This window comes from Synchiropus splendidus, chromosome 14 (genome assembly GCF_027744825.2).
Source record: "Synchiropus splendidus isolate RoL2022-P1 chromosome 14, RoL_Sspl_1.0, whole genome shotgun sequence".
Classification (NCBI taxonomy): Eukaryota; Metazoa; Chordata; class Actinopteri; order Syngnathiformes; family Callionymidae; genus Synchiropus; species Synchiropus splendidus.
In genome coordinates this window covers 13,992,501-14,006,936 of record NC_071347.1, presented here as the reverse complement: position 1 = coordinate 14,006,936, position 14,436 = coordinate 13,992,501, and the positions used below count along the sequence as shown (strand labels likewise).

Below are 14,436 nucleotides of genomic sequence, written 5' to 3'. Positions count from 1 at the left end.
CTCTTAAACAAATACATCATTTTGTTTAGTCATTTTATTGTCAACGTTTATCAGTTTACAAAATAATGGGGTTCAATTAAATTATTTATTTTTGACAGATATTTATCTGTGAATCATTAAAGAACCATCAGCGTTCATCATTGTCAATGATATTTCTAATGTTAAACAATGAGTTGAATTATATTGACAAACTAACCCCCTCAAAAAACAATGGCTGTAAATGAGAGACCTGTCTAGCTTGTGTATTATCCCCAAGGTTACATGTTATTTTTTCAGTTTTATTCTTGATTTTTCCTCAATATTGTAACTGTATTTGTCGTTCAGTAATGCATTTCCGCCCCCAACATAATTCCATCATTCACTTATCTCCTTAACACCCCTCTCCTTGTGAGACATTACTTAGTTTTATCTAGTTTTGCCTGACTCTTGTTGACTTCATGGTCTGTTTCATATACTTAACTTTACTTGACTCAAACAATCCAGTTTTTGCTCTGTTTCTGTGGAAATATGCTGTTTTTGGGGAAAAAAATTAATGAAACCATATCCAAAATATAGTAAACATTTAATTAAAAGAGAAAAAGCTTAAGTTCAGTCAATATGTATATTATGGATTATATATGGGATATATAAAGTGCTGTAATTCCCGGACTAGAGAACGCACCTGATTATTAGCCACACCCCTTAAATTTAAGAAGCAATATAGATCTTGTTCATACATAAGCCACAGCGGTCTATAAGCCACGGGTGCAGTGGTGCTGTCTGAGCCGTAGAAAGGTCAGTGGTGCACCCATCTTAAAAATGCGTGAGGATCACTTCAGGGTCTGAGTCATGGAACAAAACTCGGCAATGTTCTGAACTTGAATCATGAACTCCTCACATCTTTTATTTACATTAAAGCCCTCGAATGCTCTGTTGTCACCCACGTGTCTGAGGTTCTGACACCATAGCCGGTCTCAGCTGCTGCTTCTCGTCTCCGCTCCTCCAGGATATCGTCTTTGTTGGTGGAACTGCGGATACGCAGGAGAATACGGCGGATCTGGAGCACTCAATAAAACGCCTGTGATTTCGTGGCTTTGACGTGACAAGGCTCGATATTTTGGCAGCATGATGCTATTTTGCCTGTAAAAATCCATATGTTAGCCTCGTCATTGTATACACCACAAGGTCCAGACCGTGAGAAAAAAGTAGCAGTTTATAGTCTGCTTACAGTAGTAACGCCATATCATATTTCCCGTAAGATAGAATAAGGGCTTAACACATATTATTATTATTATTATTTGCAAAAACCTCAATAAATCAAAAACATGAAATCATCAGAAACTCTGTTGTATGCTATTAGATTAGATTAGATATGTCAGCATAACAACTCTTGTGGAGTTCCCCAATGATACGGTACAATTTGTTCTAATCCAATCAGTATCTTGGACATTTGAAGAACGTACTGTGCGAGAAAGTAACCAAAATTTAGGGATTACAAAGAACTGGCTGAAACTGAGTGCGCCAGAAGTGAGTCAGTGGATTAACATTGTTGAAAATGTGCCGACAATGGAGAGAGATGGACATAAAAATTGAGTCAAGCTACATTGTTTTGAGAAAGACGCAGGATAATGGCTTGATTCTAAACAGTAAAACCTGCAGCAATACTTGTGCTACTATCCTTTTGTGTTTAAAACTTGAATTGAAAAAATGACGAAACTGAAAAACAAGGAACGTTCCTTGTCAATTTCAGTTCAAAGTACATTAATTTTAAGTGAAACTATTTGCAAACTGTTTGTCTGTGTTAATATTCATGTTACACTGAGATATGCTGTCACATCAGCCAAAGTTAATCTCTTCTTACTGGACTTGATCATTAAAAACCAAAAGTAACACAGTCAGGAAACTGGGCAGCGAAACGCTTTTTCATTTTTAGTACCCGGCCAACAGCAACACAAACCACTTTTTTTCTTCTTTTAATTCTGTTTATAGTAGATGGTGCCAAATGCCAACAGCGAGACTGAACTGAGGCCAAACGCCGGAGCTCTAAATTTGAGAGCTCTGAAGTGCAGCGTCCTCTTGGAGGGCATTTCATCACAGAGAAGTTTGCATTTGGACGTCCCTGCTACATTCTTTGACAAAAAGCTTTCAGGTTTTTTTATGACTTGAGAGTAAGCTGCAAGTGGAGGAGATTGTTAAGGATTACAGCCTCTTTCCCTCTTCACTCTGCCAGTGTCCCTTTTATTGGCTCTGTAAGAGGCTTTGCTGTGCATCAGAAAAAGGTGCACTTGTTCTCTTTGAAGATTACTGCCATTCAGAAACATTTTTGCCTATTAAAACACAAGTGTGTGTTCAGCTGTCAGCGACTCGCCATGGGCACCGGTGAGGTTTAATTGGCAGGTTTATTATGCAAAGTGGAGAAGGAAAATCGATGGATGCCACTTACAAGAGTCGGCTCTCCTCTGGAGTGATGCATTAGCATTCCTATTGTATTTATTCCCTGTCATTGCCATCTCCGTCGTGCACAGACCTCCCCCTATATTCAGCACGGCATCTTCGTGCGCTTTAAATAATCAAGTCAATTGCCGTTTATTTGAGTTAATCAGCGCAGGAAATGGGATGCAGAGCCGCGTGTTTTCTCGTCAGATCGCACAGATACAGCGACCGTGGGGTTTTTATTAAGTGAGGTTGCCAGCTGGCTGCGCTGAGTTACAGTATTTGCGATTGCGTTCCAGAACGACGTTGGCGGGATCAGGAGTTTAACCAACAAATGGACCACATTCCTCAAAGCCAGACTCGTGTGCTCCATCCCGGGACCAGATGGAGTGGACACACACTTTGATGAGCTGCGTAAGTCTCTCTAGACATTCCTCTCCCCTACTGAAAAGGAAAAAAAAAGAAAAACTTAACAGAGCCAAAGAACACTGAAAATGTGTGAGTGTTTAGTTGCATTGATTTGCATCACCCTCCAGAAGAGATCTTGTACGCAATCTGCCCTCACACAGTTTTCTCTTGGAAGGTGAAGGTGGAATAAATAGCATTAAAAACAAAATGATCAAAATGAATAAAAAATAATGAACTAAATATAATTTTCCATATCATAAATTTAATACATTTAAATGTGATGTAATTATTTATGACAAAACCCTTTATTTTTCTAGTGTCAATATCAAGTGTCTGCAGTGTTTTGTAGGGTTTTTTGTGACTTTTAACTAAAAGCTAAGGCTATTAGCACTATTAGCACTTCTCTTCTACTTTTGCTGAGCACAAAGTGTAATAACATAAGTAACATTTTCTACTACGTCTCTGGTTGTGGGAGCATCAGCTGAAGAAGTCTATCCTCCATAGAATCGCAGAAGACTGAGTAATAATTCATTGAATTATTAATTTAATTGATCGAAGAATTGAAGAATTTTCACCCAAAATTTTAATATGAATAATTACCTCCTTTTATTGTTCTAAAAGAAAACCACCCTTTGTTTCTGTGCAGAGGATATTTTCCTGCTTCCGACCCGCGATGACAAGAACCCAAAAGTGTACGCCGTCTTCACCACCTCCAGGTAGGTCTCTTCATACTCATGTTTTCACGTTCAAGCATGGAACTTTTGACCAGATTGTCATGCTTTCTTCCCGCAGCTCAGTTTTCAGGGGGTCGGCTGTGTGTGTCTACAGCATGGCAGACATAAGAGCTGTGTTTAACGGCCCTTACGCTCACAAGGAAGGGCCGGATCACAGATGGGTTGAGTATGAGGGCAGAATACCGTATCCTCGTCCTGGAACGGTGAGTGTGGAAAACCAAATATTAATTCTAACTGTGTGAAGCTAAAGATGCCTCAGTTTTTATTATCAAGCTAACACATTTTCCAGCCCGACACCAGTTATTTTGACTTGTTCCCACAGGTATTTGTCGACTTAACTTTCATCTTGGTTGTAAAGCTTCTTTTAAAGAAGTATATAGGTTTGATTTTAAGAGCATAAACTTCTATCATGGCTCAGATCAGACTTTAACGAATGAACAGACAAGCAAAACTGGCAACACTTGAAACTAAGTTCAGTTTCAGTTTAAAATGCTGCCATCTGAATGCAGATGCTGCGTTTCCCTGTTTCGCCACCAGAGGACAGCACACACCTTTGTATAGTTTTACAGCGTGAAAGAGTTCCGTTATATTTTCTTTGTCACAGTGTCCAAGTAAAACCTACGATCCACGGATCAAGACCACCAAGGACTTCCCCGATGAGGTTGTCAGTTTTATCCGTTTCCATCCGCTGATGCATCGTTCTGTCCAACCTCTGACCGGACGACCCGTCTTCACGCGAGTCCGAGTGGATTACACCCTCACCAAGATCGTGGTCGACCGAGTGTCTGCGGAGGATGGGCAGTATGAAGTCATGTTCCTTGGAACTGGTAGGTCGCGCGTCGGTCCACCAGGGTGCGATATATCCCTATCTGACGTTTCTTCAGTCTCACTCAGCTTCATAGATTTGTCGCTGTCTCCTCTTTTCACCTGCTTTCTTGATAACTGTCATAGATGTGGGCACAATTCTGAAGGTGGTGAGCATCACTCAAGCCAACTGGTCGACTGAGGAGGTGGAGCTGGAAGAGCTTCAAGTGTTCAAGGTTCGTAGAGACACCCATCCTTGGGTGAAATGGCATTCAATTCATCACTCACTGTCATGTTTAAAGTTCAGCACTGCTGGACCAATCCATCAACACTTGCGCGTTTCTTATTTATTCATGTCTTTCTGCCGCCTGCAGACGCCTAGTCCTATACTGAGCATGAAGATATCGTCCAAACAGGTGAGGCCTCCTTTAATAATCCACATTATCTGAGAGTTTTTCTTTTCATTCATATATTCTCTCTCCTCCTCTGAATCTCTCTCCTCTCTCTCTCTCTCTCTCTCGTGCCTCATTATCTAAAGGTCAGGGGTGTCAGCACACACTTCAGTCTTAATCACAGCTTCCATTAATCTCCAGCTGCAGTTGACCTGGATGTGTGTGTGCGTCTGAGTGTGCAGGAAAGTTGCACTACTCTCCGCAGACACTCGTCATGTTTAACCGTTTACATGCTGACCTCGTTTCTCGGCGTCGGGAATGAACCGTAACAGATGTGTTCTTTGCTTTAGCAACAACTGTATGCAGGCTCCAGCGAGGGACTGGCGCAGGTTCCTCTGAGCAGATGTCATCTCTACGGTCAAGGCTGCGCCGACTGCTGTTTGGCCAGAGACCCGTACTGCGCCTGGGATGGACAGACCTGCTCCCGATACATCCCTGCATCCAAGAGGTGACGCTTCATGATGAGGAGTGATTTGGGATTTTAACTGATGTCACCATGAATCATTCTCCATATTGACAAAAACAGTAGAAAACTCCACCATATGCTGGAAAATCCTAGCATAAAGGGTTAAATTCCAAGCATGTTAAAGTGCCATGGACACCCCAACCCAAGATTCCCCTATGCCTGATGGAGAGGAAGCAACTGTCTCCATAGATCATATCATCTTACAGTCTCTGGTGTGACTCATAAAATGGCTCAGTGGGCCGGATTTGGCCCCTGGGCCTGGAGTTTGTGCTGTAGAGGTCAACGTAAACGACAGCTGCTAATTTGCTAACTTGACAATGAACACCACTGTCAGGAAGCAGGAGTGTAAGCGGTAAAACAGGCTAACACAGAACCGCAATGTGAAATAGGGAGCTGCAAAATATTCTCCTGCTTTCATGGAAACATGAGGCCCAGACGCCTCTATCAGTACAGCTTAAACACTGTTATGTGAGGCAATGTTTACTTTGTTTTGATTCCTCACAAGAGCAAATTCCCGCAAATGATGCTGGTAAATAAGAAAAACTTAAGGAAAATCTATGAGTTTTATTCCTGTAGTGCCCATTTGTGACTTTATTTTAAACAACGTAACATTTTAAAGACATTGAAATCCACATTTAGAGGTTAGCGCGGAAGCTAGCACAGACAGCGCTGTCATGGACTGACCTGCTAACCTTATCAAAGTCCTGGTGGCTTCCTTTTCAAGAACTAACCGCCTGCTAAAAATATGTTCTTTTTATGGCCCGTCTCTCCTCGTCAGCGTTTTCTTCCAAACACCACGTGTTTGTCCATTTGAGAAATTGATCAGCGACGCTATCCTTCTACTGATTAATGCGCCTGTCATCTCTGTCCTCCGGAGTTTAGTCCCTGAAGTGCAAAAAGCATGAGTGAGCATATCTAGGTGTTGTTTATTTCTGGGGCTCCTTGTTGGAATCTGGGTTGGACCAGATCGCAGTAGCAAAAACATCTGCTCCAAACTCTGATGTAAGTCAATACTTGCACCAAAACACTTTGAAGATGATCGATAATCGGAGAAGTCCGACGTGGAAGTCTCTGCTGTACATTTACCTGCGGTGAAGGTTACTGGTGATGAGGGGTCGACTTAAATCACGCTTTAAAATGTTTGTGATGAAACATGGCTGGGGGCTTCTGCCAGTCACTCTGTGTGTTGTGCAACATTTCTTATGTGTTTGCTTTGTGCTAAAACATACATGGAGGATAAATAACATTGTGGATGTGACTGCTGTTGTTCGCAGGAGAGCCAGGCGACAGGACATCAAGCACGGCGACCCGGCCAGTCAGTGCTGGGAGACTGACAGTATGTAGCCTTCTTTATGACTCAGCTAGTCGACGCCGAGTCCGGAGTCATGCAGTTACTGATGCCGTTTCAGGTCGCGCTGGCGAACGGGTGGAAGAGAAGATTCTCTTTGGGATTCAGAGCAACTCCACCTTCCTTGAATGCATCCCCAAATCTCAGCAGGCCCAAGTCCGCTGGTACTTCCAGAGAGGTGGATCAGAGCACAGGGAGGAGGTCAGAGAGTACACAACACACGTGCAAACACACTCTTCCTCGCCTCTGAGTTCTTCTGTTTCTGGTATCACATTCTTTATTCAGGGACTTACAAAACCAATAAAGATGTTTTCATGTCAGTGCGTCACAGCGGACAAAACACCATTCTTCTCTCTTATTCGGTTTCAAACCGATCAGTGCTGAGGTCTCACATTTGAGTCGACCAGTGTTTCGGCCACAAATCACTATTCATTGGAACTGGCCGGCGATAATAAGTGTGCCGAGACTGCGGCGGCGATCTTCACAGCTCATATGGCAGGTTGAATACTCAGACGTCACATCAGTCTGACTGCTAATAGGCGGTGAGGGAGCAATCGCTGTCCCACCAGTTCCTTGAAGAAACTCATTATTGACATTTGATGAGTGTCCAGGGGACGAGCTACCATCTATATAAGATGAAAAATGAGCCTTGCATAATGATAATTATATTTTACCCTTGACCCACTTTAAAGTGCGAGGAATCTTTTACTTCTATTCCAGCAAGTGACGGCGTATGATGTACACTTTCATTTGTGCTGGCTGTTAAACATGCGAAAAGGTTTGTCGTTTATTATTAGTATTATTGTCATATATTCTACGTATTTTTCAGTCACCATCCTCTTTACCCTCTGGTGCCTTCAGGTAGATCATCATTTCTTATGGTGTGTTTGAATGATGAAATTACTTTTAGGAGCAAAGTTTCTCATCCTTAAAATAACATTACTTATTATTTATTTTTTATAGTTCTACACCCACTGTATAATCTTTTGGAAATCTGTATTGTAAAGATGACACTTAAACACATGAATTACGATGGTTTAATTGCACAAGAAAAATGCATTTTTTAAAATTTTAATCCAACTAATTTACTAGGGCTCAGTATTGGCAGGTATCTTACGATACGATGCGTAGCCAGATACAGCTGTGGCAATATGATATATTGCGATACTGTAAGAGCCATCATTTAAAGAGGATAAAAACTCAGATAATGCAGTACAATGTTATGTTCATGACAACATAGGCTCAGGCTTTATGAATGACGGTGATGAAGATACTGGGGTTCTGGTGAGGAGTCACTGGAAAGGACATGATCAGAAATGAGTGCATCTGAGGGACAGGTCACATGGTCCTGGAGAGACATGACGGAGTGACAAGTCAAGGTGGAGAAAGCTGGCTTTCTCTGGCAACCATTTAAATGTCGATAGAATAAGAAGAGTATCAGCATAAAAAGTGAGGATTTGTTTAAGGTGGCAACATAAACTCTAAAGATGACATTTGTCACCTTGACGTGACAACTGTGACCTGCTTACTCAGCACCACGGCGCCCCCCCCCGAAGCCCATCAAAACATAAAGTACTGCCTTTCCCCCAGCTCACTCTCACTGCTGTCTCCCCCACATCCCCTACACTTCCATACCTCCCCCAGCCACTTGTGCTCTCAGGGGGGTGAAGGTAAACACACAGACAGGTGCAGGGGCCACTAAAAAACCCATGCGTCTTTATTGACCCAAGTCTTCTGCCTGTGCGTACTTGTGCGTGTCTGCGAGTGCGTGTTTCTTTATTAGCCCCTGCAGCGGAAATCACAGCCCCACACTCCCCGGGGACAGCCATGTGTTTTGGGGTAATGGACACAATGGGGTGTTTGGGATGTTTGTGTGTCTAAGCATGCTATGATATGTGACCTTTTGTACCCTAGACAAAGTGATGAGGGACCAAACGCAGGAGTCCTTCCTCCCTCTGGAATGCTGTCTGTTGCGCTCCGATAAAAATCGTTTAGACTGCGACACCTTCCCATTCAACGTCATGAACATGTTGGGTGAACGATGAATAAGTGTTTGGATATGATGAACGCAAACTCCAGATGGTTGACTTTCAAAGAGGTGTCTGAACAACAACTTTACAAGCTGATTCCCTTAGAAGAAACATGTTCGCAGAGGGAAAAGTAGCCAAAAAAAGCAGATTAATACTTCATCAGTTTACTATTCAACAAAACAGAAACACGCAAAGTGCATGAGCATTAGTGAAACTCCGACATGCCTCCTTTTAATCCTATGAAATAAACAATTTGATTTAATAACTCCGAAGAGTCCAAGGTAATTTTAAGTCTTGAGAAAGACTTTAACGTTGCTGTTGAATCCACAACTCATTCTCAGCCACTTTTCCACGCTTTAAAATAGCAGAACATAAATCACCAACGCTGGCCCCTCGGCTCTCGCTCGGCCTGGTATGTTGCTAACTTGCTAAACCTTTTACGTGTGTATGGCCCCAGAGTGAGGTGTTGGGGACCACACACTGGCGCTTCTCTCACTCCACCAGTCTGATCGAGGTGTCGCTTGAAGAACCTCCTCTTCAGTCGTGATCGTCCTTTGAATAACGTTGCACAGCCTGTCGTGTATCTCCACTGACACAGCCTCCTCAGAGGGCGAGATACTGGAACTCGCATTAGATAATTGAGTTTTAAAAGGGGCCACAAATTGGTGTTTGAGCTGAAAACGGATCTCTGCTTTGATTACATTACATGCTGCGACCTCAAACCTCATTATCTTCGGGTTTAAACTCTGAACTAAAAAGCCATTCAGTCTGATACAATGAGCTGCTCCCTAATCTCACTAATACACTTATTTCTGACGGGAGTCTGGGCCCCGGCAAACCGTGTCTGTGAGCTGGTTTAACATTGTTATGCTGACAACAACCTCAGAAGCTTGTTCACCACGCCAGTCTATTTGATTTAAACCACAGTAGTGCTTTTAAATATACCTAGTATTCACATGTTTTGTTGTCCAGACTACCGAAACTGAGTCGAGACCGAGACTGATACCGAGAGCAAACAGAATACAGAAGGGCTGTGTCCCATTTCTCACCCTAAAACTCGTTTTTGACACTCAGTTTTGCGCGTTCACGTGTAAGTGTAGTGTGTCCCACTTGAAATGATCCCTTCAAACCGAGGGCGCTCCAGAGCTGACTTGAAACCAGGTGGGAATATGAAGTGTGAATAGATTTCCAGGATACCAAAGTACTTTATCAGAATCAGAATCAGAATCAGAATCAAATTTATTGCCATGGTCAGTGGGGAGCCCACTGACTAGGAAAGTGCCTTGGAATAAAGTGCAACAAAAAAAACAAATAAAATAAAATAAATAGAATAACATAACAACAAGGCTGTTCACGAATTTAACAGTCTGATGGCCGAGGGGAAGAAGCTGTTCCTGTGACGGGAGGTTCTGGTCTGGATGGACCGTAGCCTCCTGCCAGAGGGAAGAGGAACAAACAGTCTATATCCAGGGTGAGAAGGATCGGCTCTGATCCGACGTATCACACGTTAGCGACGGTGTCGGCTAGCATCCAGGCTAACGTTAACATCGTCATACCTCTTAACAGATCTAGCACCGCAACATAGCCGCTCCGCCCGTGTCTTCTCCGCTGGTTCACCAATCCAAGTCAGATTATCAGCACTGATGCAAGAGGTTGCAAAAACGCTGGAGCTGTCATTTTCAAAACGTCTCCAACACTCAATATCCAGGAAACAAAAAACAGCATGGCAGCCAATGACACGTTGTCTTTACGCGCAACGTCATGAAGTGTTGTCCCATTTCTTAGGGCACTTCATAGTGGAGGGCACTCAAAACCAAGTGCTAGTGGAATGAAATAGTGGAATGGGACACAGCCTTGGTCTAAATATGCTCTGATCTCAGTCTCGGTTGATGGTCTCCATGATGACACTTAACCATGAGGCACTTAACTTTTCGCAGACTCAATGCATCATCATTTTTTCTTACAATTATTTCACGTTTTTGGTGGATATTTGGCTTTAGATTATAGTGGAGAATTTGAATTATATCCTGGGATTTTGCCGCTTTTCCCCCACACAGTATTGTCTGACAGATGTGCGGTGACATACAGAACTAGCTGGGTGCTCACTCACTCAGCCACCTACCTCAGCGTCCCGTCCATGTTCACTTCACATCCCTGGCATTGTGGTGCTTCAAACTCAATTTTGATTCAGCCTGACAATGTCAGCTTTGCGTGGTTAGGTCTGGTGCTGATACTGAACCCAGAGGTGGAGGTGGTGAAACGCCTCACCTATTAAAGGAGGGTATCACATGTGGAGGCGTAATTGGAGCTTGGAGATAAGATTTATAGGTTTAAAATCTGTAAAAAAAATAATTGTGCATTTTCACACTTAAGCACAGTTATTATCATGATATTACAGGTATTACTTTTACTTAATAATATACTACTTTTTTACGTTTAGCATTAAATGATGACACAAAACCTCTCATAAACATTCTCTCTGCCAGTGAAAACACAGGACTCGGGCTAATATCCTCCAATTTTACACCCATCCGCGCCGGCTCACGAATAAAGTCGAAACATCTGGCGAGGTTTATGTATTTGGCCACGCAGCTTGGTCACAGATGCCTTGAATATTGATCGGGAGAGCCATAGCAGCAGGCTCTTAAAAGATCTCCTTCATCTGTCTGCAAGTGTTTGCCCTTATCTGCCGGGTGTTTGGAGACATTTCGGCTGCATGAGTGATGTAATGGAGAACATTAGCGAAAAGGAGAGTGAACAACGTCCACTGACGGACGTCAACACCTGGCTGTGATCCTTCTTATCAGTCAGACTTCCTGTGTGGCCGGAGCAGAGGTGAAGGAGGTGTTCCTTTGAAGCGGACACGCTAGCTCTCTCTCAGCACAGCTGTGTTGTTTCAGGCTTTGGGAGCAGCCGTGACACCTGCTGAATGGTGACAAGTGAGAGTAAAGGGAACGTCAGAGTCCGTTTTTCATGCTTGGTGTTGGACTGACGTGGCACTGATCTGTGCCCACGCTGACCTGTGATCAGTCTGTGGCTGATTCACACAAGTTGACCCCCTAGTGTCGCTCCAACACCACTCCTGTTCCCTTGCATGAGAAAAGTGTCCTTTTTTGCTGGTGGCCATGATTTTTTTTTGTGCATTCTGTTCTCAACTGCTCCGCCCAAATGTATTTTGGTATCAGACGAGGTGTTTTTATTCACTGAGGTTATCATATCTTGACCTCGTGATTGTGAACAGATATGAGCAACACATTTGGCCAACAGAGACATGAAAGTTACATCAGAACTAATAGAAATGAATGGGGAAATCTTTAGAACATTGCTAAATCCAAATGAACTGATAAAAAAAACTATTATTATTAATCCCCTCTGTAACTTTCTAACTATACAGCGACCTGCCTGACTAAAATGGGACTGTTTCATCATTACGACTGAATTATGAAATAATACGTTAAAATTATACAGTCATTATTACAACCCAATGGTTGCATGCAAGTCCCAGAATGCATTGCAACGGTTGAAGCTCTCAGAACAGTGCTGTGTTTTTTTTTTACGTTCTGCGCAATGTGAAAGTGATATGATGTAAAAAGTCTATGTCTCCTTCCCTCCCAGGTCCGACTGGATGATCGTGTCATACACACGGATCGCGGCCTCCTGATCCGGTCGCTGCTGTCCTCTGATGCTGGAGTTTACTTCTGCGTTGCTCAGGAGCACACCCGTTTCACGCACACTCTCCTGCGCCTCACCCTTCAGCTGGTCTCACACGGACCGCCGGAGGCCAAAACCAACCCCAGCGAAGAACCGAGGCTGGAGCCTCGCCACGAGTCCCGTCAGCAGTACAAAGACTACCTGAGAGTCATGAGTTCCTCCTTTAACTCCCTGGAGGAATACTGTGATTCCCTCTGGCTGGAGAAGAAGACACCCAAGGCTCGAGGCCGAGGACTCAGTGGCGGGAAGTGGAAACACATTCAAGAGATGAAGAAGAGCCGGAACCGGAGACACCACAGAGAACAGTGAACAAAGAGCTTGATGTTGTCAAAACAGAACTAGCAGGTCATGTGACTGAAATCTGCATCTCGCCGTCCGGACCATCGAGCCAAACCTGTCGGACTTTAACTCGGGGTTGTTTTAGGCCAGTCTTTATGGATTTATGACAACAGTGGCGTCAGATTCTCTCAACAGTACAGCACATTCTTCGATTCTACATCAGTCCGTCTACAAATGGGAGCACAGCGTCTTCTTTAATCCGCTGAATCCAATCGACCCTCAACCGTCTTTTCATTTGTAAACAATCCTGTTCTGATTCATTTCCAGGCCAATTTGAAATAAACCAGACGAAAGTCACGACATTTTCCGACACTGATAACGCCACAATGATTCCTCAGAGTTCTCGTCTTACGATACCCGTCGGTGATGGCAGTGGCCGACACGGTGAATCTGACGGCCCCGTCCCCCCTCACAGAGATGAAAGACCACCTTGAATGAGGGTTTTCAGTGGGTGTTCACATGCTGCCTTTCAAGTGTTGGACTGTACAAGGTCGGCTTTTAGCACAGGTTTCACTGTTTCTCAGTCTGAGGTCAAATGATATCGCTCCTTCTTCTATTACTGCAAAAATTGATTTAAAAAAACGTGGATTTCTTCATTTTGTTAAAGCTATATTTAAACATATCCAGCTTATTAGGTTAGAAACGTTGCTTTTCATGTTTTCAAGTTGTATATATTGTACAGAAGAAACAGCATGTCAATGATACACTTTTCTATTTAAAATCATTTAAACTCCTTTCGACACCCAACAATCGTATAGCATTTTGGAACTGGTTGTTTATTCTCTCTTTATGCGGCTGTTATTATGATTGTTATTATGTTTCTAGACCGATTATTAGTCATTTTTACTTTGATAAAACCGAAGAATATTGATGCAAAAGCGCTTAAACCTAACCACAAAGCTCACACATTTGTGAGGATTTTCACGCTTTGTTTCTTTTTTGTCCGTCTCCATCATTGTGTCACTGTAGTTTCATTCCGACTAGGACATCCAGGTATTTGGCAGCAGGACTTCATATGTACAGTAATATATTTGTATGCCTAAATCCCGCTGAGGCCTAAACCACTTAATATTTGAATGAAAGTCTGATTCAATCCGAACAAATAATGATTTAAATAAAAACAATAAAATGTGTTTGGTGTCGCTTTTAAGTAGCATATTCTCGCCACAACAAGCCTTAATATTCGTCCTTTAAAGTCAAGCTTAAATGCTATAATAAATCTTTAAAATATCAGTTTCTGAATAAAAAAAGATGCATCCAACTTCGCACTGTTTAATAACGTTTAACATTTTTAACATTTAACATAACAATAACATTTTTCTGCATTTTTCTGCTATTACAATTCAGCACATTGTGATTTAATCTGAATTATCTCTGAAATATCTTTGACAACAGTATGACATTCATTATTTTCACCCCAAGAAAAAAAAAAAGAAACAAATAATATTGACAATAAAAATAAGATTTACATCTACGCGTTTTTGCCATGAAACAATTGCTGGGAGATTTTTGGAGTCACAGTCATTTTTGTTTGTACAAAAAAATCTAAAATTAAATTACAAAATAATGGTAACACTTTTTTGGGGAACGTATATTAACTATTAACAAACTATTTAAACGTTAATATTTGGTAATTCTGATGTTTAGAGTGAACTTTTGTTGACTATTCAAGAGTAGTCAGTCTTTGCTAGACACTTACAGTGTCATGCTTTATAATAACTGGCTTGTATGC

At 42.4% G+C, this 14,436-nt stretch overlaps 1 protein-coding gene across 5 annotated transcripts in view; it reads left to right on the top strand.

The window, feature by feature from the left end:
* The window catches only part of sema3d (sema domain, immunoglobulin domain (Ig), short basic domain, secreted, (semaphorin) 3D), a 54,856-nt gene that overhangs the window by 39,753 nt on the left and 667 nt on the right, over window positions 1-14,436 (top strand). For all 5 annotated transcript variants that reach the window (XM_053885228.1, XM_053885227.1, XM_053885229.1 and 2 more), the window contains 10 exons: window positions 2,712-2,826; window positions 3,467-3,536; window positions 3,613-3,757; window positions 4,159-4,381; window positions 4,506-4,594; window positions 4,733-4,774; window positions 5,101-5,258; window positions 6,551-6,612; window positions 6,686-6,825; window positions 12,270-14,436. The exon at window positions 12,270-14,436 is cut by the window's right edge and continues 667 nt beyond it. In XM_053885228.1, coding sequence (XP_053741203.1) covers window positions 2,712-2,826; window positions 3,467-3,536; window positions 3,613-3,757; window positions 4,159-4,381; window positions 4,506-4,594; window positions 4,733-4,774; window positions 5,101-5,258; window positions 6,551-6,612; window positions 6,686-6,825; window positions 12,270-12,674 — 1,449 coding nt within the window. In that variant the 3' untranslated portion in view covers window positions 12,675-14,436. The remainder of the gene's footprint in view (window positions 1-2,711; window positions 2,827-3,466; window positions 3,537-3,612; window positions 3,758-4,158; window positions 4,382-4,505; window positions 4,595-4,732; window positions 4,775-5,100; window positions 5,259-6,550; window positions 6,613-6,685; window positions 6,826-12,269) is intronic.